Source organism: Falco punctatus (genome assembly GCF_963210335.1).
Source record: "Falco punctatus genome assembly, chromosome: 20".
In the NCBI taxonomy this organism is placed as follows: Eukaryota; Metazoa; Chordata; class Aves; order Falconiformes; family Falconidae; genus Falco; species Falco punctatus.
The window spans coordinates 5,239,878-5,264,668 of record NC_137600.1 but is presented as its reverse complement, the minus strand read 5'-3'; the positions used below and the strand labels follow the sequence as shown (position 1 = coordinate 5,264,668).

Sequence of the window (24,791 nt, the reverse complement as noted above, 5' to 3'; positions counted from 1 at the left end):
CAATATTGGGGTGCTGAGGCTGGTCAAGACAGGGGTTTTCTCACCTGCCTGTGGTAGACGGGCTCAGCTGCAGCCATGGAGGGGGACGGGGCCAACACCACTGTCTACAAGCTTGCCCTGCAGAACCACTCCAATGCCAGCGCGCAGTTCACCGGGGTGCAGCTCATCCAGTCCTTCAAACCCCTCATCATCCCCTGCTACGCCCTGGTTGTCCTCGTTGGCATCTTCGGCAACTACCTGCTCCTCTATGTCATCTGCAAGACCAAGAAGATGCACAACGTCACCAACTTCTTCATCGGGAACCTGGCTTTCTCTGACATGCTGATGTGTGCTACGTGCGTGCCTTTCACCCTGGCCTATGCCTTCAACCCCCAGGGTTGGGTTTTTGGGAAGTTTTTGTGCTACTTTGTCTTCTTGATGCAGCCCATGACAGTTTATGTCTCCGTCTTCACACTCATGGCCATCGCAGTGGACAGGTAAGCACCAGCAGGGTGGGTGGCTTGGGGGTCCCCAGTCCCCTCAAGCTGCTGCTTGGTCAGCTTGGGGTGTTAAGTGCTGTATGCTCAAAACTGGAAAAGGAAAAATCCAGGGGATCTCTGCAGTGTCTCTGCAGCCTCCTCTTTAGCATCAGGACTCGAGCTCAGGTGGAGGAAGTGCAGTGGGGGCGTTCGGCTGGCCGCATCGGGAAATGGTGTTGTGCGGTTTCACGCCTGCCTGTACAAAGCCATCGCTACTGAAATCTGCTCCCTCGCAGCCAGATCTGTGCTCCCGGCAGGCGCTGCTCTCTCACAAGGACTCGCTGGAGTTTGCTCCTGGTTCTTCATACTTTGCCAGACAAATCTGCACTCAAATCATGCTGTGCTCTGGCCCCTGGGTGAAGAGCACTTTCGCATCCCCGAGTGCGCCTGGGCAGGGTCTGATGGGGGTGGTTTGTAAAAATTGTGTTTCCATAGAGACCTCACCTCATAAAAGGTGCTCCAAACCTCGCAGGGATGGGTGCGATGCTGGCAGCACCGAGAGTGCCTCTCACATTCATATGCCTCTGCCCCAGGCGGGAGCAGGGCAGGACCATGATGGGAAGAGAGGGGAAAAAAGAGACGATTAAAAAAATGAAAGATTTGAGTGGAATAGCTGAGAGAGGCTGGACTGCTGGCAGAGCTGTGCTGCTCTCGCCAGGGGCTTGAGATGTCCCCAGCAGTGCTGATGTTCTCCTTTTGCTCTTCAGCAAAGCCCTTTTTTGGGGGGTGAAAATTAATTGCTTGTTTCTCCTGCTAAAGAGGCAGCCACCAAATTACACTGTCCTCAGCACATTCATAAAACGTCATTGGGATTTATAGCAAATGGACAATTTTAGCTCAAATCCTCCAGCTCCAATGAGGGGGAGCACACGGCTGCCCCGGGCCTCTGCTGGTCTCGGGCTTCAGCACAAGCCTGCGAGCAAAGCACACGAAGAGCTGTCAGTGCTTTCCTGAACGTTGCAATATTTAGTGTTGCGATAGCAAATGCTGCAATACTAAGTGGCGGGCTGTGCCAGGGGGCAGAGCACTTAGTATGCAAAAGAGCTGCATAACATCTAATTACGGTCACTGAAGGTACCTTGCTGGGAGCCCATTTAGGACCAGCCCTTGGTTGTAAGGGAGATCATAAGGACTGCCACGGAGAGGAGTGGAAGATGCTCAGGGGAGGAGGAAGTAAAGGAGGAACTGCTGGCTTTTATTGTCATTCACTCAGTGCTGCCTGCGGTCCTCAAGGTGGGTCCAGAGACAGGCTGCAGGAGGGATGCTCCGCGCTCCATGCCTGGCCCCGCTTTCGAAGGTGGCAGAAGCAACCCAGTCCTTCCAGGGGCTCCATGGCAGAGCAAGGGGATGCAGTTGTCCCCCCTGTTCCCAGCCAGCCCCTTCCCAGCCCAAGGCCGTGCCCCTGTTCCTGGAGCTGGTAGGGCTCTGCCTCCCATGGCCCCAGCCCTGCCGCCAGCCACCCCTTGCCCTGGGGGCTGCTGGGGGGGGGGGGGCTTGGGCTGCCGGGCTGCTCTAGGGCTCAGGCTCCCCCATTTACCTCCCTGCAGGTACTACGCCACTGTGCACCCCCTGAAGAAGCGCATCTCAGTCACCAGCTGCATCTCTGTGGTGGGGGGCATCTGGCTGCTGTCCTGCGTGCTGGTGGCCCCCGCCATCGCCCACACCTACCACGTGGAGTTTCGGCAGGAGGGCTTCGCCATCTGCGAGGAGTTCTGGATGGAGAAGGAGACGCAGCGCCTGGCCTATGCCTACGGCACCCTGATCGTCACCTACATCCTTCCCCTCTCTGCCGTCTCCCTCTCCTACATCTGCATCTCAGTGAAGCTGAGGAACCGGGTGGTCCCTGGCCACCCCACGCAGAGCCAAGCCGAGTTTGACCGTCTGAGGAAAAGAAAGATCTTCCGCCTCATTGTGCTGGTGGTGGCGGCCTTCGGGGTCTGCTGGCTCCCCATCCACGTCTTCAACATCATCCGAGACATCGACATCAACCTCATCAACAAGCACTACTTCCTCCTCATCCAGCTGCTCTGCCACTGGTTTGCCATGAGCTCCTCATGCTGCAACCCCTTCCTCTACGCCTGGCTGCACGACCGCTTCCGCGGGGAGCTCCGAAAGATGTTCGCCTGCAAGAGGAAAATCATCCCTGCCAAGAACTGTGGGGCTGTTGGAGGCATGCTCTGAGGCTGGGGTCTCGCTCCCCAGCCCCTCCACGGCCGTGTGCTTCACCCCGTGGATGGCAGGGCTCTCCTCGCTGCTGAGGGGCTGGGGATGCTGTCCTGCCTGCGGGACCAGAGGCAACCAGGGTCCTCCTGCCTGCCCAGGGGTTTGCAGCACTTGCTGCAGCATCCTTCCCTACGCCTGCCCTGCAACAGGTGCTCGGCTCAGCTCCTGGCACGCCCCGAGCAGCCTTTGCCACCACGACAGCCGCTGGCATGAGCAAAAATGCATCTCCTGCAGCTTTTCCCTGCAAGTTGCCCTAGCCACCCCCAACTGCACACCTGCAGCCTCACCAGTCCCAGCAAAACCCATCCCTCCCGCAAGGGTCTCAAATCTCCCCCCCAGGGCAGCACGTGTGGCCCACAGACTGTCCCCGTCCCCAGGGTTGGCTCCATGACTGGCTGCTTGGTGGGATGCCCTGGGATGCTGTGGTCCAAAGGGCTGGTGGCGCCTCGTGCTGAGGCTGCCGTGCTTTGAAGAGAGTGGGGGGACCAGAGCATTACCAGCATCGCTGGGTGGGGGGTGGGTGCTCTGGGGAGCAGGGGATGGGGTGGGATGGATGGGATGGGGCAGCACAGCTCCTGGAGGACACAGCGCCTGGCAGGGCTGCGTGCTTCGCTTTGGAACCTCACAGTGTCATTATTCTAAATTAATGAAGAAAATGGGTCTGCAGGAGTGCGAGGAAGGGGTGAAAAGCATTTCGCTGGGGCGACGGCTGTAAGTAGCTGCCTGTTTCATTAAATGAATCGTACAGCAACCATGAAATTGATTCTCGCTCGGGTTTTGGAAATGGAATTTCTCCTGCCAGATTGTTTTTAGAGAAGCATCGGTACTTTCCCTGCAGGCTCAGGGCAGGTGAGGGGATGGAGCCACACCAGGACAGGGTAGTCTGCTCCGCAGCCCTGCACACCTGCCATGCACACCCTGCACCAGCCACCCTGCACCAGCCCCCCTCCCGCCCCCCCCAGCCTGTACCCCCAGACAAGCACCCACCAGTACGCACAGGCACTTGTAACCCTCCACAACACCCACACACGCTGCCCTGTGCATGCACAGCCCCAGGCAAGCACAAAACCACTCCCCCATACACCCCCCCACAGCTGCACACACACGCAGCTGTACATACACGCGTGACCATACAGACACCTCTATGGATGCACACACAGCCCCTGTCCTGTACACACACACGCCCATTCACACACCACTGTACATATACACACACCCTGTACAGAGCTGTACATGCATACACCTGTATGTACACCCCTTCACACCCCATACATAAACCTGTACACACCTGTGCATACACTGTACATGCTGTACACACACCTGCACACCGCTGTGCATACACCTGTAGCTGCACCTGTACACCCCTGTACATACACCTGGAGATGCACCTGTACACCCTGTAAATACACCTGCATACACCTGTATATACACCTGTAGAGGCATCTGTACACCCTGTACATACACCTGCATACACTTGTATATACACCTGTAGAGGCACCTGTACACCCTGTACATACACCTGCACAAACCTGTACATACACCTGTATATACACCTGTAGATGCACCTGTACACCCTGTACATACACCTGCATACACCTGCATATACACCTGTAGAGGCACCTGTACACCCTCTGTACATACACCTGCACAAACCTGTACATACACCTGTATATGCACCTGTAGATGCACCTGTACACCCTGTACATACACCTGCACACACCTGTACATACACCTGTAGATGCACCTGTACATACACCTGTGCATACACCTATAGGTACACCTGTAGATGCACCTGTACACCCCTGTACATACGCCTGTACACCCCTGCACGCCCCTGTGCATGCACCTGTGCGCACACCTGCACATACATGTGCACACACCTGCACGCCCCTGGCCACGCCCCTCCCCTCCCAGCCCCGCCCCGTGCTCTCGCGAGAGGGGCGGGGCGGGAGCGCACCGGGCCGCCCGCTCCGCTCCCGCTCCGCACCCGCTCGGCTCCCGCTCCGCACCGCACCGCACCGCTCCGCTCCCGCCCGCCCCGCACCGCCGCCATGTCGGGCCCGGCGCCGGCCTGGGCGCCCACCCACGTGCAGGTGACGGTGCTGCAGGCGCGGGGGCTGCGGGCCAAGGCGGCGGCGGGCGGCGGCGGCAGCGACGCCTACACCGTGATGGCGCTGGGCCGCGACAAGTTCTCCACGTCGGTGGCGGAGCGGTGCCAGGGCCGCCCGCTCTGGCGGGAGGAGGCCACCTTCGAGCTGCCGCCGCCGCCGCGGCCCGCTGCCCTGCGCCTCACCGTGCTGCACCGCGCCCTCGTCGGCCTCGACAAGTTCCTGGGCCGCGCCGAGGTGGATCTGGCGGCGCTGCGGGCCGAGGGCGGGCGGCGGCACAGCAGGTGGGCCCGGGGCGGGGGGCTGCGGGGGCTCGGGGGGCCGGGGCGGGGGGGCCGAAGAGGGATGGGGGTCTGGGGGCAAGGGAGGGGCTGGCAAGGTGGTTGGGGGGCCTCTGGGTCCTACAGGGGCTGGGGGAGTGATGAGGGGGGTGTCTCTGGGCCCCATGGAGGCAGGGAGAGGCGTGGGGGGCTCTGGGCCCCGCAGGGGCTGGGGAGAGGGATGGGGGGGCTCTGTGCCCCGCAGGGGCTGGGGAGAGGGATGGGGGGGCTCTGGGCCCCGCAGGGGCTGGGGAGAGGGATGGGGGGGCTCTGTGCCCCGCAGGGGCTGGGGAGAGGGATGGGGTGCTCTGGGCCACGTAGGGGCCTGGGGCTCTGGTGGGGGACCCCTGTGCCACACAGGGACCCCTCAAGCCTCACGAGGACCCATGGGGTGACCCATCGAGGTCCCTCCTGGCGTGGGGCAGCCCCCTGGCACAGCACCTGGTGCCTGGCCAGCCCTGCCTTGTGCCTGGGCTCGATTTTTAAATATTTACACGTGGATGCTGAGAGTGTGTGCTGGGAGCAGCCAGGCTGACCCGAGACACCTCGTGTGTCAAAATGCCTCCTCCTTCCAACAGGGAATGAACGTAGGCTACAGCCAGCTATTTATATATTTTTCTTAATAAATGCTTAGCAGAGCCTAAGCGCGTTGTAAGAGCAGATAATTCAGGGTTGTATGGGCTGGCCTCGCTGTTGCAGCAGGACACCAAGCTGGGAGACTTTTCCTTTATTACCAAGCGCCGGCTCTGTGTCATAGTTGCCCTTTTGAACATAAACACTGGGACGGTGCGCTGGAATCCAGGGGTGGTTACTGGGAGGGTTTTACTGGGAGTCAGCAGCCTTGTAATGTGGCTTGAGGTGGCCAGTGAGTCACCTTCCTCTTCTGCTCACCGGAGCAGATCCAGGTACTGACACAGGCTTGGCCAAAGCCGAGAGCTGCCGTCCTGTTTCTTGACAAAGCCATCACCACTCGTGAAGCTTTAATTACAGTGTGGCTGTCATTAAGGTTGTGTCAAGAGCTAATGTGTTTACACTGCAGCGGAGCATAATGTGCAGTCAGCAGAGTTCAAGGAGTCAGCCCTGCTTGCCTCGGGTCCTCCTGGGCTGGTTTCTCGGTGTCTGGGTCAAAGGAAAATATGGGTGTGGGTGTGCGTGGAGAAAATGTAATTTTGCTCCTGGGAAAACTTTGGTATTTCCAGCCCTTAGTGTTGTCCACCCAACTCTCCATTTTCTGTTTGAAGCTTGTGTCTTTTGTCATCGCATAGCTGCTGTGGTGAGGTATAGCCGTAAAGGGGTGGTTTTATTTGGAAAATAAATGACAGGTGCACACTAACATAAATTAATAAGATTTTATATTTTGTAGTTTGTGGGGGAGGTTATCAGTACATTATTCAGCCGCTCAAAGGGAGGCAGATGTAGCGGCATGCTTCCCAGAGCGATAGCCCTGTTTTGGTTGGCGCTAAGCTGCCTTTCGCTGAACACGTAGTTTGTGTTTTGGATGCATTTCGAACAGGGCCTTCTCTGTCCCCAGGGCAGAGAATGCGCAGAATGAATCGTGGCACCAAAACCATACGAGCTCAGGATGCTCCTAGAAATCACGCGGGTTAGAACAAAAGTGCCCAGTGCTGGCTTGCATTAAAGGTAGAGGATCTGTGCTCCCCTCACTGCTGCTGTGGGTCTGCAGTTTTAGGGACCCGACAAAGCCTGACATCTTATAAAATCCCTTCCCTGGTGCTGGTGTCTTGTAACTTCAGGTCTGAATGTCTAACTGTAGCGTGGTGCTTAAGCATTCATTTCCCTCCAAGTGTTTCTCTGTAGCAGATTTCTGAATTCATCTCCTTCAGCTAGTGCTCATTAGTTTTGAATTTTCTCTGAAGCAAACTGCCTTTTCCTATTCTCTGTCATTGCTTCAAAGTGCACCTTCAAAGGACCGAAGTGCAAATTCGATGGAGAGGTGGATTTGTGTGCTCTGTTCGCTTCCTTTGTTTTCCCGTACCAGCTGGTGAGGAGGAGGAAGCCAGCATTTTCCAGGCAGCCTTTCCTATCGGTTCTGTGGAGTTGGGAACTCTGTGGCTCCAGTGATAGACAAAAAAGCATTGGTGTGCGGTGCTGCTAATTTTCGTTGCTGGCCCTAATGTGGTTTGAATGTCATGTAGTGGTAATTAAGGACGTGGGACAGCAGCATGCAGGTGGTGTTTTTGCAGTGTAGGATGCCGTGAGCACATACTTAATATGCAGCACTTAATGTTCTGGCGCTGCATTAAGTGGGATGGGATAAGGTTCTGCCCAACGAATGTCCTTCCTGGCATGTTCCAGTCACAGGCTGGTAGAGGTGAGTGGAAATCCCCAGACGGTCTGCAAGGCTTGATTTGGCTCTCCTTGTGTTGATTAGGGGTTCCTTGGCTTAAGAGGTATTAAGATAGCGACTGAAAAGAAGCTGGAATGAAAGGTATGAGGGTGTGGGGCCTGTGTGCAAGCTCTCTGGTACCAGTGTCAGCTCTCAAACCCACTTCAAAGTCTTAGCCTCTGCAAATTTGGGGAAGCCAGATTAAAGGACAGGGGAGAGTGGCTGTGCTGAAATACAGGAATTCCATGTTGTATTTCTTCTTTTTCTTCATTTTTCTTTAACCCTTCCTGGTCTGAGTTTTAAAACAAATTTTACTAATAACTTCTTCTATTTACAATGAGAAATGTTTTCCTTGGGACCTGGGGCCATATGACTATGACATTGTTGTAAGATTAAAGGCTTTTCTTTTTTCCTATGCTGTGGGCTTATTTGATTTTTAAAACTTAAATACCCTCTGTTGTTCTGAATTACTCGTGCCTCTCAAGAACTGGTTTGTAACAGAAATCTCCTTGTTTCTGCAGGTGGTACAAGCTTCGCTCCAAACCAGGGAAGAAGGAAAAGGAGAGAGGGGAGATTGAAGTAGATATCCAGTTTATGAGAAGCAACATGACAGCCAGTATGTTTGACCTGTCCATAAAAGACAAGCCTCGCTCTCCCTTTGGCAAGCTCAAAGACAAGCTCAAGGGGAAGAGGAGCAGTGGCCTTTCTGACACGGCATCGGCGATCGTTCCCAGCACAACTCACTCCCCTGCTGACAGTGAAGATGAGTCAGTTGAGAAGGAAAAGAAGAAATCAAAGTTCAAAACCCTGTTTTCCAAACCTGGCCTGCAGAAGACCTCCCTCTCCCAGTCCATGTCAGTCCTACCGACACAGCAGCCCGTCACCGAGAGGGTTCGGCTGCGGCCCAGCGACTTCCAGTCAGAATGGGATGGCGAGGAGTCCGAGACCTCTCCAACCTCAGAAAGTGAGTATTGGCACTCACTGCACTGATGAAGCACAAAGCTTGCCTCCAAAGGCTTGCTAGCACTTTTCGTCCTTTTTAGTGTAGTAGTTATATTCTGCTTACTGAACGAATGCAGAGAAAGTCACTTCTGTCCGCGGTGGCAGGTGTGCATGCAGGACATTAGACGCAGCTAAGCTTACCTTGGGGTAGCATAGAAACCGTGGGGCTGCGCGAGCAATGTCCGCACATGTGGGCAGTGCAGCTTCCCAGTGGGTGATCTGTGGTGGTTTTAGGTCATTGAACGGCGCATGTGATCTGGTTTGCCGAGGGCTGGCAGTGGTAGGGGACCCAGAGGGTTTGGAGGTGACTGGTGCGCTTGCTGTGTTACTGTTGCAGCAGTCCATTAATGACTGTGAAGCGCTGAGGTTGTCAGTAGCAACTGTCAGAGGGAAGGATGTTCTTGCAGCTTGAATTTCTTCCCATTTATTTTTTTCAGAAGCCTTTGGAAATGTCCTGGAAGAGAAGTCCTCTTTCTCTCCTGTATTTAAATCTCGTAAAACGGCAGCTTTGGACAGCAGGCAACTAAACCAAGTAACCGCTAACTACACCAAGAAAGAAGGGCTCTCTTTATTCAGTGGCCTTAAATCCAAAAGCGAACCCGTTTCCAAGTCTAGTCTGTGTATCAACGGCAGCCACGTTTATATGGAAGAAAGCACAACGAAGGACAACACTCCAGCCTCTTCCCCTTCTCCTCACAACTTCAGAAGGAAGCAGCTCTTTGCTTCTGAAGAGAACCTGTCTTCCAGATCTACTAAAGGACCTGAAGAGACAGGAAGAACATCTCCTAGTCATGCTTTCTCTGGGTCTGCATCCTTGGAGACCTTTAAATCTATGACTTTGCCATCATATAAATTGCTTAGCAGTGAAGAATACCTGGAAACCAGCATTCCTCCGAGTGTTGAGGTTATTAAAGAGACCAAAAAACCGGACCACAAAAAGTCTGCCTTGCTCTGTCTGGTCACTGGGAAGAAGGAAGCAGTGAAGAACAGTGATGCTGAGAATATGCCTGACAGAGCCCTGCAGGATGAGGAGAACAAAGTTCTAGAGGAGAAGAGTGAACAAGAGGCCAAACGTCTTGAAATTCCAGCAAATTTAGGCAGAGGGAATCCATCAGAAGATGGTCACCACGCAGAAGACGTCTCTGCAAATAAGCAGCCTCTCAACCCTTTTGAGGAAGAACGGAAACCTGAAAAAGTTGCCGCGCCGGCGAAGACGAAAGCTGTCAAGCCCAGGTCAGTCAAATTTGCAGGTGGCAGGCTTTAACTGGGCTGCTTCCTGCCACAGAGCAGTGCTGCTCAGCTCGGCATCCTGCATCGGCAGAAGCCTGTTGCTCTGCAGGGTTCCTGGTGGTTTTAAGCTGGCCATTAGGTGCTTTGATAACAAATAATAATCCAGAGTTCTTTCTCGGTATGAAAAAGAGATTGATACGGGGATGTTCCTTATAAGTGATGCTGAAATAGGGGTTCTTTGAGTGCAGGCGTTTTGGCAGGTACTGTAGGGGTGATTTTTCTTGCTGGATCTCTTGCAAAAACTAACTTCTATCTGAGCTGTGCATCTTGAACATACCCAAGTCTAAAATACCAGTTCTAACATCTCAACTCTTCTCTATCTGGCTGTGGTCTTCCAAAGTATTAATCTTGGAGCCCCTCAGCTTTTGGCATTGTTCACAGCAACATAAGGGACGTTTGTGTGAATTTGTACACAAGGCTTTTTCGGAAATTCTGCTCCTTTATCCTTCATATATATATAGATAAAAGATACATCTATAAATAGTGTGTGTTTGTGTTTTTATATATATAGGTGTTTCCTACTAATAAGGCTGTGGTTTATGTCTGTCTCTAGCTCCTTATTTTCAGTCCTTCCTGTGTTTAAACATACATACTAATAAAATTGCTTGGGGTGCAAAAGGTGAGATAGTGCTTAAAAGCAGCTGCCGCAGTAACCTGTTCAAACTCTGTAGCAGGAGCCTTCTGACGTAAATCGAGTGCTTTGTAAAGGCGTATGTAAGTATGCAAAGTCTATCAGATAGGCTCTGAAGTCTCTTGCACGTATAGTTCATCTCCAGTGTTTGGAGTTGATGGAGTCTGGTGCTAAAGCTTGTCTGTTCCTGCCTCATGTTGCATCTGCAAGTGACATGCGAGTTTTTTGTCCCTTTTTGCAGACTGGGCGTGTCTTCAGAGGAGGAAACCAAAGCCACGCTTCCTACTCCTGCACCTGATTCCCTTCCTGCTTTTCTTTCTGTACACTGTATCAGTAGTAACAATAATCCTTTTATTTCTAAAATGGGACAGAAAGTCCAAGTGCCAGACTCTGAAAACATTACTAGTTCTCCGGCATCTCTTACTGCTCCTTCCGCTGCAGAGCTTTTGAATGGCAAGAACCCGTTTGCTCCTGAGTGGGGCAGGGCACGTGCAACCCTGGATCCTGAAAGCATTGCCCATTTCACTTCGTCCCATCATCTTGCAGCCCCTGTTCCCAAAATGCCTCTTCCTGGGCAGGTCTCTGGTAGTGGCAATAATCCTTTTGCTTCTGAATGGGGGCAGAACTTATGGGGCCAAGGTCCTGAAAGCACTGATATGTGGGCTTCCCAGGCTCTTTCTCACTCACCTGCACCTTCTCCCCCCTCTGACTGTCATTTTAATGACAATAATCCCTTTGTATCCAAGCTTGGGTGGGAAGCAGATGCGCCAGGTTTCAAAGCTGTTGCCAGTTCTTCATCTTTGTGCCTTCCTTTTGATGAAGACTGTTCCTCAGCAGAACACCCTGCTGAGCTGAAACACTCTGGGCATGATGCTTCAGAGAGCTCTTCAGATGTGGCTTTAACGAGTAATGTCAAAGCTGTATCAAACCCTCTCTGCATCCTTTCTGACAACCCTGGCCTGGCTCCAAAGAAACAGTGCGATTCTCTTCAGGTTGAGATTTCTTTGAAAAGAAGTAAGCTAGGCAACAGGAAATCTGTGTCCTTTCTCCGTGATGGATCAGAGGGCATTACATCAGGTGATGAGGATTTGGGTGGGCAGGAATGTGAAAAGCAGTGCTCTGATTTCAGTGAAATCTTACTTATGGGTTCAGATGCGACAGGAGAGCAAGCAGGGTGCTACCCATCATCAGAACTCTCTAGTGACAGCACAGGTCCCATCCAAAACAGAGAGACCGCTGTTGAGGCTGGTGTGGAAGTAGGCGGTGTAAGTACTGAACCCTGCACCAAGGACCACAAAGGCTTTGCATCTCCTTCCAAGTGTAGTAATAGCCTCTTGCCAGAGATCGGTGCTGAGCAGCCACCTTCCCCAGAGAGCCAACTGAAAGAGAAGCAGGAGATTTTTGGTGAAAAGAGATGGGAAGAACGTGCACCCATGCTAGAGCCCCAAGCAGCTCCACTTGCTAAAAAAGACTCATTTTCTCAAGTAGGACCTGCCAAAGCAACCTGGGGAGCTTGCACGCTGTCCCCTCAGGAAGCCAATGTAGGGAGGGCTGACAGTGACGTGCTTGTCACACCGAAGCCAGCACCACAGTTATCTTTATCACTGAAGAAGTGCCCACTGGTTTCTCAGGCTGATGAGTTAAGTGGTGATTTGCCTTCTTCAGGCGGCGGTGTAAAATCTGTGTCCCCATTACCTAATGATAAAGCCTCGGATGCTTCTGGGTGCCTCCCCCAAAGTGGCTCATTGCAGACTGTCACTCCTCCAGTGATGCTTGGAGATGACAGCAGTAATAGGCATTTAAAAAACGAAGGCAACGACGATTTATTCGACTGTCTTACAAATCTAAAGTGTGCCATTCCCGTTACTGGAGACCGTGGTTTGAAACTGACCGGTCTTCCAGTTATTCCAGAAGGAAGCTCCGATGACGAGCTGCTGGGTGACTGTCAGGAGAACTATGGTGTCGATGCAGGTGATAAAAACATTTCAGAAACTGGAAAGCAGTCTCTAGATTTAATGCCTTGGCATGAAGAACTGAAAGAGCACTCCGATAGCTCTGCTGCAACCCAAGTAACCTGGGCTGCTCCAGGAGGAGGAAGTGCTTGTAAGCCAAAAAAATCACCCATGCTGTCTGCTAGAGTGGATGTTCATGGTGTCGATAACCAGGTAGCTGACTCAGCCTTAGGTATGACGTTTCATTCCACAGAGCATAATAGTAATTTTGAGAAACAAGAACTGAAAATAAGTGCAGGTGTCAAGGAGTGCGCAGAGTGTGACTTCTTTGAGCCTTCTGTTTCCTCTTCCTCCCTGTCAAGTCCTTCCCAGCCCTACTCTTCCTCTCAAGCCCTTCTCTCTGACACCCCAAGTCATAGAGCAGAGTCTCCGAAAAAGCCAACAGCCGAGGGCTTCGCAGATAAAGCAGGAAATTCTGGCAAGAAGAAGCTTCTTCAGGCATGGGTTTCACCCTCTGAATCATATCCTAACCAAACTCAGCAGAGTGGTGAAACCGTGTCTCCTAAGCACAGGTGAGACAATATGGGAAATACACAGAAAGTATCTCGGTGCTGATACGAGCCTTGCTTTTTCTTCCTTTGAGTGCAGATCTGTCTCTCCAGCTGCAGGAATTTACTGCTCTTTGCAGTGGCATCATACAGCTTTAACTTCCTCTAGCCTGTGGATTTGACGGGACCTGGGTCCTGTCATGCCAGTGTAGGATCATTGCTGGCACTGGATGAATCTGTACGGCTACTAAAGCATGCCCAGAGCGCTTGAGGGGACCTGCTGTTCATCACAGTGCTACCTGTTAGGAAAACCATTAGGGAAGCTTGGTGGCGGTTTAAGAAATAAGGTCGTTTCATCAAATCATGGAAATGGACTGGGATTGACCCATTTTTCAGAAATGGGAGAACAGTCAACTGATAAAGTGGGATGCTTCATTTCCTGGCTGAGCTGCGCTCCTCAACCTTGAAGTGAACCACAAGTGATGCAGCTAAAGCCTGTCTCTCCCAACGACGCGTGGCTGCTTTCTGGAGCTGTTGGCAGCTCCTACTGCCTCCTGGGCTGCTGTTGTCTGTGGAATAGCGCTGCTGACCTGTCAGCCCTCAGTACTTCATCTGCAGAACTCTCTCTAGGGTCTAGGATGCTTCTGGGTCAGCATTTGCTGAGATACAAGGAAAATTTTCTTCCTGTATTAAAACTGGCAATATAAATCCTGCTCAAGCAAATAAAGATAGCACTTTTTTGGCAGCTTATGGCATAAGTTCAGATTGGAAAAGGCATAATACATGCATGTCCCAGGATAGTAGAAGTATTTGATCTGTTACAAGAACTACAAATAAGTTCTCATTAGGAAAGTTAAACTCAAATACTAGCGCGTGACAGGTCAGAGTGTAACTGCTGCTGTGTACTGCCTTCTTGTGTAGACCAACCTGGCTTTTCTTTTGTGACATACCATTCAGAATGTATTTCCTATATTACTGCTTCTTTATCTCCAATGCCTTAAGACAGTAAAGATAGAGAATTGGAGTACACTTAACAGAAAGCCTACAGCTTAGACAGAAATGTCTTGCCTGCCTGAAGCTGAATCTCTTAGCTCTCTGGAGATAGAGAAGGGTAGGAATTTTTCCCAATTTCTTGCTATATTTGTTTTTAGTTTGAAGATCTGTGCAGGGATGGTGTTACATGTACTGCCTAAGTAACATAAACCTTTGTTAATGTTGCAGACTCCATCCTGTGAAGCCAATGAATACCACAGCAAACAAGCCTCAAAGTAAAAACCTGAATGTCATCAGCACTATGAGTGAAAAGCTGCTCGAGATGAATGTGAAGGTATGGAGGAAAGTGGTGCTTAAAACTAAAGCTTAAGCAGTAAATTGAAGCGTTCCTGTATTGGAGGTAGTTTGCCTAGGCTTGTATCTCGAGCAGAAAAAGAACAGTAGTTACTACACTGCGGGGGCATGAGCTTTCTTTTTGTCACTGGCCAAAGGTGGGGACAATCACTAATCATTTTTTTTTTCTTGCAAACTGATGTATAATAGAATCGGTGCCTCAGAAGGCGTTTCTTGGTGGGGGGGCAGTGTGGAGCGCTGACACCCCAGAGGTGAGCAGGATGTGTGTGAGCTGCGAGGTGTCTGTGACAGAAACCATGGGTGACTCACGGGAGTGCTACCCCTGGAAGAGGGTCCCGTTGGTGACGTGTGGGAGCTGCGTAGCTTGGATCTGCACAGAAAAATGGACAAATTAGTCACCGTTTATTGTCAGATGTGATTAGATCCCAAAGCTCATTTTCACCCTGAAATAAGTATGTGGCTCTTAAAGCCAAGAAGGTGGGAAGAGTGACCTCAGGGTGGCTGTTGCCTTGCAATGAGTTGCATCAATACCTTGTGCAGATTGAGAGACCAGGTGCCTGCCATGAAGGCATGGCCTCTTCCTAAAAGCTTAGCTGTGCAGCTTCCATAATCACTCGGATTTAAAGGAACTTTTTGCATGATCTTGGCCTCAAAAGAGACCTCCAGGCTGGAGGCATAGCTTAAAAATCATGTTGATCAGAATGGCTAGAAGCATCTCTGGGTCAGCAGGGAAAAAAACCCTGGGTACTGTTACTGGCTCTTAAGGGCGTTTTGGGGAAAATGAGAAGTTAGTACCAAAGTAACTGCAGTGCCTCCTTCTGGTGCAAGTGGAAAAGAAGAAAATGCAGGTTAAATGATTCAAACTGAGAAGTTGCTATTTTGAATGAGTTGAAAACTTGTAATTAGTATTGTGTGCTGCTGATTCCACGTAAGAAGTTACGCTTGATGTAGTCACGTGAGCGTGTTGTATGCGTGCTCCCTGCGACAGAAATGCCTGGGCTGGCATTCTGGTTTAGTGTCCTAGAAAGTAGCTGGAGGAATTGGCAGAAGCTGTGAAGTACCCGTCAAGATTGCTTAAGGGTTAAAAGCAGACTTAAAAGAAGAGAAAGAAGCTGTGTTGTGATGTGTTTTCACAGTGATAACTGCAAGAGGGAAATGCCAAAGGCCTAGGTGAGTGTTTCTTGCTGTTTAACCTGAATTTGGCTTTCCTAGCCTTTGGTATGTTTTAAGCAATAGCTGCCCCAGTGCTGGTCTGTAAACGATGGTAGTGGATGGTGCATGGCTCTAACCTCCGTGTATCTGCACTAAGCTGGGTGGGCTGCTGCCTGGAGTCTGCATGACATTCCTCCACAGTAAATTGCAGCAGAGCTGAATTACAGAACTGATGTTATGCAAAGATGTTATGCTAAAACCGGTGGCCTGGTTACCATCCATAATGGCTGTCTTGCTCCGAGCCTGCCTTCAGTTGTGGAGAAGACTGCCTAAGCTCTATATATTGCGTCTCTGCGCCGTAAGTAGCATGCGCTTACTCCGAGGCAGTTGCTCTTTTTGCCTCCAAACACTTTCAGAAAGCTATTCTGCATTCTGGAAGTGCATGAGTAGATATGTAGACATAAGAATTTTTCCAGGCTAGGTTTGCTAATGGCCCAATAGGTGCTTTGTAGCAGAAAGCTGGCCTGGCCTGCCAGCCTCTCCCTGTCATTGTTAGTGCCGTGGCCATTGCACAGCTTGGCTCTGAGCAGCCTGCTGCTCTTGATCCTAAAGTGCTAATAACTGATGTTTCAAAACATCGTTTGGATGAACTTACTTTTAGAAAGATACGAAGCACAGTCATACTTTTGAAGAGCAGCTGTGGTTCTGCAAACATTGTGTGTAAAGTTGTTCACTGGTGCTCTGAATTCCACAAGCCAGCTACCAGATACCTTTCTGTTGCTATTGTGAAATGCCCGTATGTCTGTAATGACCCTGCCTTTCTTCTCTCTCAAAGAAATATGAACCTTCAGATCCTGCCTATGCTTATGCTCAGCTAACGCACGATGAGCTGATCCAGCTGGTCTTGAAACAGAAGGATACAATTACCAAGAAGGATCTCCAGGTGCGTGAGCTTGAAGACTACATCGATAACTTGCTTGTCAGAGTGATGGAAGAAACCCCAAACATTCTTCGTGTTTCAACGTCTGGAAACAAAAAAGCTGGAAAGATGTAAAAGCTCTAGGGAGGTTGGTTGAACAAAGGACTGAATTCACACCAGTGGAGTTTGATTAATAAGGAGACGATGTGAGGCAGGTGGTACTGGTTGTGCTGCCCAAGAAAATGACCTCTTTCCTGTTTCTGCCTTGAGCAACTCTCAGTTTCATCAGTAGTTACATCAAGTTTTGCATGTGGAGTCCAGGAGTGGAGTCAACTTACCGTATTTATTTTTTGGTTTCTTTCCATTATTTGGGAAGACTTGTTCAGGCGTCTAATCCAAAGGCTGATTGCGATAGGAAGGGTGAAGGGTTTTTGAAGTGTTTTGCTTGCCAGCAAGGCACTGATGATCCTTTTATGAAGATTTTTTTTTTTAATGGTTTTATTTTGTAGCAGCTTTGATAGGTCAATTACTCTTCTTTCCATATCTTGAGTTGTAGTGCAATATAAAATCTTGTATGGTAGAGTCTGAGGATTTGATTGTTTTTTTAAAAAAAATAATACTGATAACTACACTGGAGAAGTCCAAAGTGCTTCAGACCAGGGCTGTGAGGGCTGTATTTTAAAAGTAATTAATGCCCTACAAGTTGAATGCAAATTAAACCTTAGATTGGAAAGGAAGAAGCAAAGCTTAGTTAATCTCATAAAGTACATATTGTTTCAAAGCAGTTCTCCAAGGGGAAGGTTTACAGGCATTTTTTGGTACAGGAAACATTGAGATGTCATGGTATGTTTGTCTACCATAGGAACAGAATTAATGAATTTGGGCCGAAGGTGCATTTTAAATCAGAAGCTGTTCTCTTACAGACTTCAAATTCCTGATTCAAAGGTCGTTCAAATGAGGGAGGCAAAGGTACGCCTGGTTTCTGTCCTGTAGTCTTAAGTAGGTGTGGATTTCACAGGACACGTGCGTTGCCGTGTCTTTTGCTGTATGGGAGCTCTGTGATGATTTTTCTTCTACACCATTGCAGTTTACTAAATTTAAATACCTTGGATTTTGGAGCTGGGGTTTACCTTGGAACGACCTTAGAGTGATCAGTCTTACAACACTATTTCATGCATTCCTTATACAGCCAAGAGAGGAACCGAATTGCCCTCCCCTGCGGATGGGAGCCCTCAGCGCTAGTGCTCAAACCTGACTTGCTTTTCTTTGGACTTGCTGCTCAGAATGGAATGAGAATTTTATGTAGCTGAGAAAGAATGCTGGTTTTGATAGGCAATTGATACCTCTGTCTGCTTCCTTCATGTGTAGCTGCTTTGCAGCTCGACAGAGACAGGTATGTTCTCCTCCCCATCTCATTGGACAGCAAGTAACAGCATAGCGCTATCAGCGATCACCACAACAGGCTTCCTCCACTGAAAAACTAAATGTAGGGGTTTGGTTTTGGGATTTTTTTTTTTTTTCCAAGCTCTTGTCAAAGATCAAAAAAATCAGATGCCTGTTTGCATCTCTGGGATTTATCAGGGTTGTGAGAGTCCATAAAAGGCTTAGAAGAAAGTTGAAATAGCAGAGGACCAAAGCAAACACTCCTACTTTCAGAAGTTGAAAGGGTCTGTTGGATCACTCCTGGCTTAGCTCGAAAGGGGTGAGTTTCTAACTCAGTTTTTCTACAGCAAAGCACTTTATTGAGGGACTAAACCAGATGGATTGACTATCAACCTGTTAGCAGTCGTCTTACTATTTTCATAAAACACTGAAAGTTGCTGGAGACTTCTCAAATACTGTATTTTTGTAGTGAAGAGTAGTTTAATATATTTGCCTAGAGATGTATACATTTATTGGAAAATTCAACAAATGTTAATTACATTTTTATTACTGTAAACTTGACTTACTACCAAAGTCTGGAGCTTTTCTGACAGAGCTGTCCTTCACGGGAAGCTTGAGTTGAAACAAGCATTAAGAGCCTTCAAAGACTTCAGGTACTTTTTTTTCTAATTTGATGTATTTGAGCAGATTTCTTCAGTGAAGGGGTTTTCTTTCCTGCTGTACCCTCTTCTGTGAACGAAGGGTCTGAAACACAGAAGGTCTTAGTGGCATCTTCAGCTCTTGGCTGGTGGTTTTAATTTTGGGTGGTACTGGTTGGCCTTACTGAAAACTGCTGCTGCTTCTTGTGCCTTGAAATAGTGAGGAAGATGAAGGATTAATTTGTTTCCTCCTTGTGCCGCAGTGGATCTCTGAAAAGAAACAGTTGCCTATACCTCACTAATAAACTAGACTTTATTCCATAGCTTTCTGATGTTCTAGGTCAGAGAGTCAGAAAAACCAGTTGTGCCTTCGAGCGGTGACATAATGGTTCAAAAACTGCATTATCGGTAGTTGTAACTGGACATGTGGGAAGCAAGACTGGATTCTTACTTTTTTTGCTGGCCTCATTTGAAAACAATACAAGTACTACTGAGTTGCTGGCTGCTGAAGGCACTGCGGTGCCGTGTGCGATGCTTTTGAAGTATGGATTTTAGGAAGTTTGGATCACGTGCCTTTGTGTTGGCCAGAATATGTGTCTTGAAGCTACATGCACAGAAACAACGTGATAATACGCGTTCTTAGCATTCTCCTTAGAGATGAAACCTTAAAACCTGTGCTATCCTCTCCTGGCAGCCTTTTTTGCCAGTTACAGCCCTGTCCTCTGAGGTGGACCTCAGGTTGTGTCTGGCTGTTGCCCCTGGGGCTGTTCTCTCTGGTGGTTGCAGTGTCACACCTTCTGCCCAAGTAGCACAGGTGCTGCTGCAGGGTCACGGTCCTGCACCAGCCACACTTCTACTTCCATGGCCGTGAAAGCATCGCACAAACCTTGTACCTCAGTCTTTTATTGGCGATACTAGTTAAAGCCTTTCTTTGGCATAAGGGGACTGGCATTTTATGTGCAGCAAGGTGCTTCACCTTGACTTTAAGAGCCTTAAGAATCAAGTGTATTGTTTTGTTATTGAAGGTTCTGAATGTATTTTTCCCGGTTTATGCTGTCTGCTTTTAGCCTGGGTGCCTATTTGTTTTTAAATGCCTTTTGCTTTCATGGAACACTAAAATAATTATACTTTAAATCCAGCGTTCTGATCGCTTGATCTTTTTTCTGAAAGAGCAGTTTCAAAAGGGCTTTGTCTCCCTCCTTGTGACCAGCTCTGCTGCCTGAAACTCCTCATCCTCAAGGTATTTTTGGGCTAGGTCCATCCCTGCGAGCGTGCAGGAAGTTCATGGTAAACACCTCACCGGGTGGGGAAACCTGATGGACGAGCTCAGCTGCATCACTAGAATCAAGAGTTTCTGTAAAGCAAAAAAACCCAACGCAACTGCAGAAGGTTCTTGGCCAGCAGCCCTTGAAATCACCCCAGTTGGAGCCTGGTCCCCCACCCCATGCTGCAGCGGCCCCCACGTTGTGGGCAGTGGATGACAAGAGGAAATCAGGCTCCTGCCGCCTCGGGGCTGTTCAGCTGGAAGCCGTAGGACCCTCAGTGCCATTATTGCCCTCATCCTCGCTGGTGACGAAAGCTGGGGGGCTTGGGGGGGCTGTTGCTGCACTGACAGCTCCAGTGAGGGCACGGAGCTGCGGCCGATGCACCCCGGGGGACGCGGGCTGTGGCTTTGGCATTCACCCTGGCTCTCTGCCGAGCTGGGCACCAGTGGATGCAGAGCTAACTGCCTTCTCCATGCTCTGCAGCCGGCTCCCAAGGCGCTGCCATGTTGGAGAACCATTTTGGAGGGGCGAGGAGTAAAGGACCTGGGCCGGGGCTCTGGGAACAGGCTCCCTCTGAGGAGCAGCCGCTGCAGAGGCCTTTGGGGTGGAAAGCCCCCAGCTGCGGCCCTCAGCGGGTCCTGCCGTGGCTCTGGGGGCCACAATGCTGAGATCTGGGGCAACCAGCCGAAATGCCAGAAAGGGCCTTCGGGCCCCCGAGGTGGAGCTGGCGGCGCCGGGGAGCAGACAGCGCGGTGCGGGACCCCCTGCCCCGTGAACAGAACCGGAGGCCGGCCTCAGGGCCCTCCCGACAGATTGAAGCGCCGAGGAGCCGCTCAGCACCCGCCCCGGGGCTGGAGGCGGCGGTAGAAGCGGGGGGAAGCGGGAACTGGCCGGGGGAACGCGGCGGCACCCGGAACGCGGGAACGCGGCCTGCGGGGTCCGGGCGGCGGGACGGACCGCGAGCGGCGCGGCGATAGGCGGGCTGCGGGGCGGGCGGGGCGGCGATGGGCGGGCGGCGCGGCGATTGGCGGGCGGCGGGGTGGGTGGGGCGGCGATGGGCGGGCGGCGCGGTGATAGGCGGGCTGCGGGGTGGGCGGGGCGGTTCGGCCATGGCGGCGCGGGGAAGCTGCCCGGCCTGCGGGTCGGAGGCGCTGGTGGAGGATGCGCATTACGCGCAGCAGCAGCTGGTCTGCGCCGCCTGCGGCTGCGTCCTGGCCGAGGGGCTGCTCACCACCACCTACACCGAGGAGGAGCACCTGCGAGGTGCGGGGGGGCCCGGCCCGGGGATGTGCGGGGGCCGTGGGGGGCCGTAGGGGGCTTTGAGGGGATGTGAGGGAGTTCTGGGGGCCTGTGGGAGGCTGCGCGGGAATGGGGGGAGCCGGGGGGGGCTGTGGGAGACTGTGGGGGGGATGTGGAGGGCTATGCAAGGCCGTGGGGGGGATGTGCGGGGCCGTGGGGGGACTCTGTGTGTGTCTGGGGGGTCTGTGTAGGGCCGGGGAGGGCTGTGCGGGACCACAGGGGTATGTGGGGGGCCGTAGGGGGCTGTGCAGCGCTGCCGGGATTGCACCGGCCACGTCCCCTGGCCAAGTCCCCTGGCCAAGCAGCACGGCTTTTTCCTGTGGGGCTGGGCCAGCAGCACTTTTCCGGCTGCCTCCAGGCCCAGTACAGCTGAGCTCGGGGGTCTTAGGGGTCTTTCTACTCTAAAGGCCTCTGTGGGGCTCCCGGCTCTAACAGTGGCTGTTTTTCAGAGGTGGCGTATTCCCAGAGCACCGGCCAGAAGGAGCAGCTGAGCCGCTGCCTGCAGCGAGGTGAGAGCATGCCGTCCGCCTGCCTTCGCACCTGTCCCCTCCAGCTGCTTCTCCCAGCTGTTTAATGTGTTCCCGGTGCACTCCAACATGGTCAGAGCCTTGGGAGCTGGCCGTAGACCGTGGAGAAGGCAGTTGGCTCTGCATCCAGCTGTTGCCGGCCTTCAGCAAACTGTCTCACCTGCACTGAGGGACATGGGAGACGTTCTTCTGCTGCCGGAGCTGAGCTGCTCTCGCACCTTTTCCTGGGGCTGGGTGAAGGCTGGCTGTGCTGTGACATTGAGGAGAGGTATGTATCAGAAGGTGCTTGAGCTGATCTTTAAGGGCAGTGTCTTTTCACAGGGATCAAGCGGGTCCAGGATCTCTGTAAAGTCCTCCAGCTCCCAACGGTGTTTGAGGAAACGGCAGTGTCATACTTCCAGAGAGCTCTCCAGCACCCCTCCTTCCACCTGGTCAGTCTGGAGAAGAAGGAGCTCCTGGGGGGCTGCTGCGTCTTTGTGACTTGTCGACAGCACAACTGGCCCTTGATGATGGGGACAATCTGCTCTCTCCTTTATGCGAAGCAGGAGCTGTTTGCCAGTGTCTACCTGAGCCTTCAGAAAGAGCTTGGGCTGTCTGTGCCGGCCCTGAGCCTGGCAGACCTGGTGAAGACACACCTGAACAGGTAACTGAGCCTCTTTCAGCCATTTCAGAGTCCTGTGTTGGACACTGGTGGGTGGAAAAGCTGCTGAAACGCAGCTGTGGCCAGGGCAGAAGTCCACAAGGACAGAGAGGGTGACCTGTGCTATTACACAGGCACGTTGCTGAGTGCACTAAGGCAAAACCAGATCATCTGGAAGAGTGTTCCCTTGGTCCATTCGTGGTCTTGCGTGCTAAGGGGGGAACATCTACCACTGGGCTGGGTGGCAGTACTGGTGCAGCAGCATCTAAAGTTTGTGATCTGGGAGTAAAAATTTGTTGTCCCTTGAATGACAAACTTAACCAGGTTCTTGCTCCATCCAGCGATCATAGTACAACAGGGTAGCCCAGGGGTGGAGGTCAGCTGGAGCGGTGTTTGCTGGGTGGAACGGCTCGCCTCTGTGCTAGGGTTTGTACAGACCGTGACGGCTTTTTTGCCTCCCTTGTCACAATCTGGGCTGTGACTCTTCCTGCCCCTTTTCTCCTCAGTTTGGAGAGGGCAGTGAGGCACTAGGTAACACGAGCAGAAGCCCGTCGCAGGGTATGTTTGCTCTTACTGCAGCCGGCTCCCGTGTCAAGCTGGATTACTGCGGTGCTGTGTGATGTGGCTTCCCTGGCCCGGCTTTGGCTGGGTGAGAGTTATTTTTGTCCTTGTAGCTGGTGCGGTGCTGCGCTTTGGGTTTGGTGTGAGCGCAACGCTGAGAGCACACTGATGGGTTTGGTCCTTGCTGGGCGATGTCAATACTAAGTCAAGGGCTTTCTAGTTTCTTGGACCCTGTCAGTGAGAGGGCTGGAGGGACATGGGGAATCGGGAGGGGACACGGCTGGGACAGCTGACCTGAACTAGCCAAAGGGATATTCCATACCACAGACCCTCACGCTCAGCGTATGAACCAGGGGGAGTTGGCTGGGGCCGGCCAGTCACTGCTGGGGGCCAGGCTGGGCATCGCTTAGCAGGGGGTGAGCAGATTGTGCATCACCTGGGGTTTTTGTTTTTCCGTTTGGGTTTTATTCCTCTGGGCATCGCTCAGCAGGGGATGAGCAGATTGTGCATCACCTGGGGTTTTTGTTTTTCCATTTGGGTTTTATTCCTCTCTCTTTCTCTCTCCTTTTCATTATAGTTGTTATTATAATCATTTTATACATATATATATATGTATAAACCCCCCTGTCCTTACCTCAACCCACAAGTTTTACCTTTTCCCCAATTCTCCTGCATCCCACTGAGAGGGGAGCGAGTGAGCGGCTGCGTGGTGCTTGGTTGCTGGCCAGGGTTAAACCACGACACTAACAACATTCTATTTACTCTTCCAGCTTTCGGCTGTTCCAGCACGCGACCGACATCCCTGCCCCGTTTGTGGAAGACAAGGAGATGATGGTCACCCGCACGATGCAGATTGTGGAGCTGGCCAGCGAGACGTGGCTGGTCACCGGCCGGCACCCTGTTCCCATCGTCATGGCTGCGGCTTTCCTGTCCTGGCAGTCACTGCAGCCTGCCGCCCGCCTTGCCTGCACCTTCGCAAGGTTCTGCAAGCTGGCGGGCGTTGATCTGCCGCCACCGGCGCACCTGCGGCTGAAGGAGCTTCTTGACATCCTCCTGAGAATGGCCTCCCAGCTCGCCTGGCTGAGGATGTTTAACATGGACAAGAAAACTGTGGTCAAGCACATTGGGGACCTGCTGCAACACCGAATTTTCCTGCTGAAAAATGCCTTCTCCCTGGAGGACGAGGAGGAGCAGCATGCCTCAGACCCAGGCAAGGGGTCCCTGGGCGAGGGGTCCCTGGGCAAGGGGACCGCCGGCTCTCCTGCAGCAGCAGGCGGGGCAGTGCAGGAGGAGGGCTGTCCCTTGGAAAGGAAACGCCAGTGTGAGGACAGCCCGAGGCCCTTGCTGCCGCCCTGCCTTATCAATCCAAGGAAGAGACTGCGGACGGCAGCCCTGAGCGCTTCAGACTCTGCCATCACTGGCGACGAGCCCATCTCCGACAGCGAAATCGAGCAGTACCTGCGGGGCCCGGAGGAGATCCAGGCCTTCAGGAAGGCCAAGGCCTGGTTGTGAAGATGCTCGTCTCTGGCGCCTTGCAAAGGACGGTGCTGCCGAAGACACCAGGGCTGCAGGGACTGTGGGACCAAAAGCGTGAAACCCCTCGGTGACAGAGCCATGACACTGCAGGGACGGTTGCCCACAGGAGCAGGGTTGTGGCGGGGGAGCGGGCTATGTCCTCTTTCATGTTCTGGACCAAAATGGGGCTTTTTATGGTGTTTTGGGTTGTGTTACGCTTCTGTTAGAAATGAAAGCACCCGTGCCAGGGCTGGCTTCTGGATTCTTTCTCATTGCAGCCTCTGGTAAAACATGTTTCGGTGTGTCCCGGTGTTGCAGGAAAGCATCACACGCGAGTCCATTGAGCCCGTGGCTGTACAGCAAGGTGCCGACGCCTGGGGGAAGGGCTCCAGCACCTTCGCTGATGCTGGTTTTCTGCGGTGTTGCTCCGGCTTTTCCGGGGTGGTCTCACCTTCTTGTGCTTCTCCTCCTTGGGCAGAATGGCTTTGTGAGGGTCAAGGAGAATGTTAATTTGCTGAGAGAAAACTAACCTGTCTCGGTTAACTAAGGGCTGTGAGGCTGCTGGGTAGGGTGGCAAAGGCTTTGGGCTGTGTGTGGCCAGTGCTG

At 52.1% G+C, this 24,791-nt stretch overlaps 3 protein-coding genes across 5 annotated transcripts; all 3 read left to right on the top strand.

Annotated features, from left to right (window-relative positions):
- Window positions 1-75: 75 nt before the first annotated feature.
- On the top strand, window positions 76-4,365 carry LOC308055880 (prolactin-releasing peptide receptor-like; the record flags this gene model as incomplete). Its single annotated transcript, XM_080370440.1, has 2 exons — window positions 76-476; window positions 2,066-4,365. The coding sequence occupies 2 exons, from the start codon at window positions 76-78 to the stop codon at window positions 2,697-2,699; spliced, it is 1,035 nt and encodes a 344-aa protein (XP_080226566.1). The 3' UTR covers window positions 2,700-4,365.
- Window positions 4,366-4,376: 11 nt separating this feature from the next.
- RAB11FIP1 (RAB11 family interacting protein 1) lies at window positions 4,377-19,517 on the top strand. Of its 2 annotated transcripts, XM_080370431.1 has the most exons (6): window positions 4,377-5,133; window positions 8,038-8,480; window positions 8,956-9,751; window positions 10,681-12,963; window positions 14,161-14,266; window positions 16,274-19,517. In XM_080370431.1, exons 1-6 carry the CDS (start codon window positions 4,610-4,612, stop codon window positions 16,490-16,492), a joined length of 4,371 nt encoding a protein of 1,456 aa, XP_080226557.1. In that variant the 5' UTR covers window positions 4,377-4,609; the 3' UTR covers window positions 16,493-19,517. The 2 variants fall into 2 exon arrangements, with proteins under 2 accessions (XP_080226557.1, XP_080226558.1); XM_080370432.1 differs by lacking the exon at window positions 10,681-12,963 and having other exon boundaries at window positions 4,393-5,133.
- Window positions 19,518-20,703: 1,186 nt separating this feature from the next.
- On the top strand, window positions 20,704-24,434 carry BRF2 (BRF2 general transcription factor IIIB subunit). 2 transcript variants are annotated; one of them, XM_080370435.1, is made up of 5 exons: window positions 20,704-20,906; window positions 21,392-21,451; window positions 21,791-21,900; window positions 22,015-22,112; window positions 23,441-24,434. In XM_080370435.1, the coding sequence occupies exons 1-5, from the start codon at window positions 20,753-20,755 to the stop codon at window positions 24,180-24,182; spliced, it is 1,164 nt and encodes a 387-aa protein (XP_080226561.1). In that variant the 5' UTR covers window positions 20,704-20,752; the 3' UTR covers window positions 24,183-24,434. The 2 variants fall into 2 exon arrangements, with proteins under 2 accessions (XP_080226561.1, XP_080226560.1); XM_080370434.1 differs by having other exon boundaries at window positions 20,706-20,906; window positions 21,791-22,112.
- Window positions 24,435-24,791: the final 357 nt, after the last annotated feature.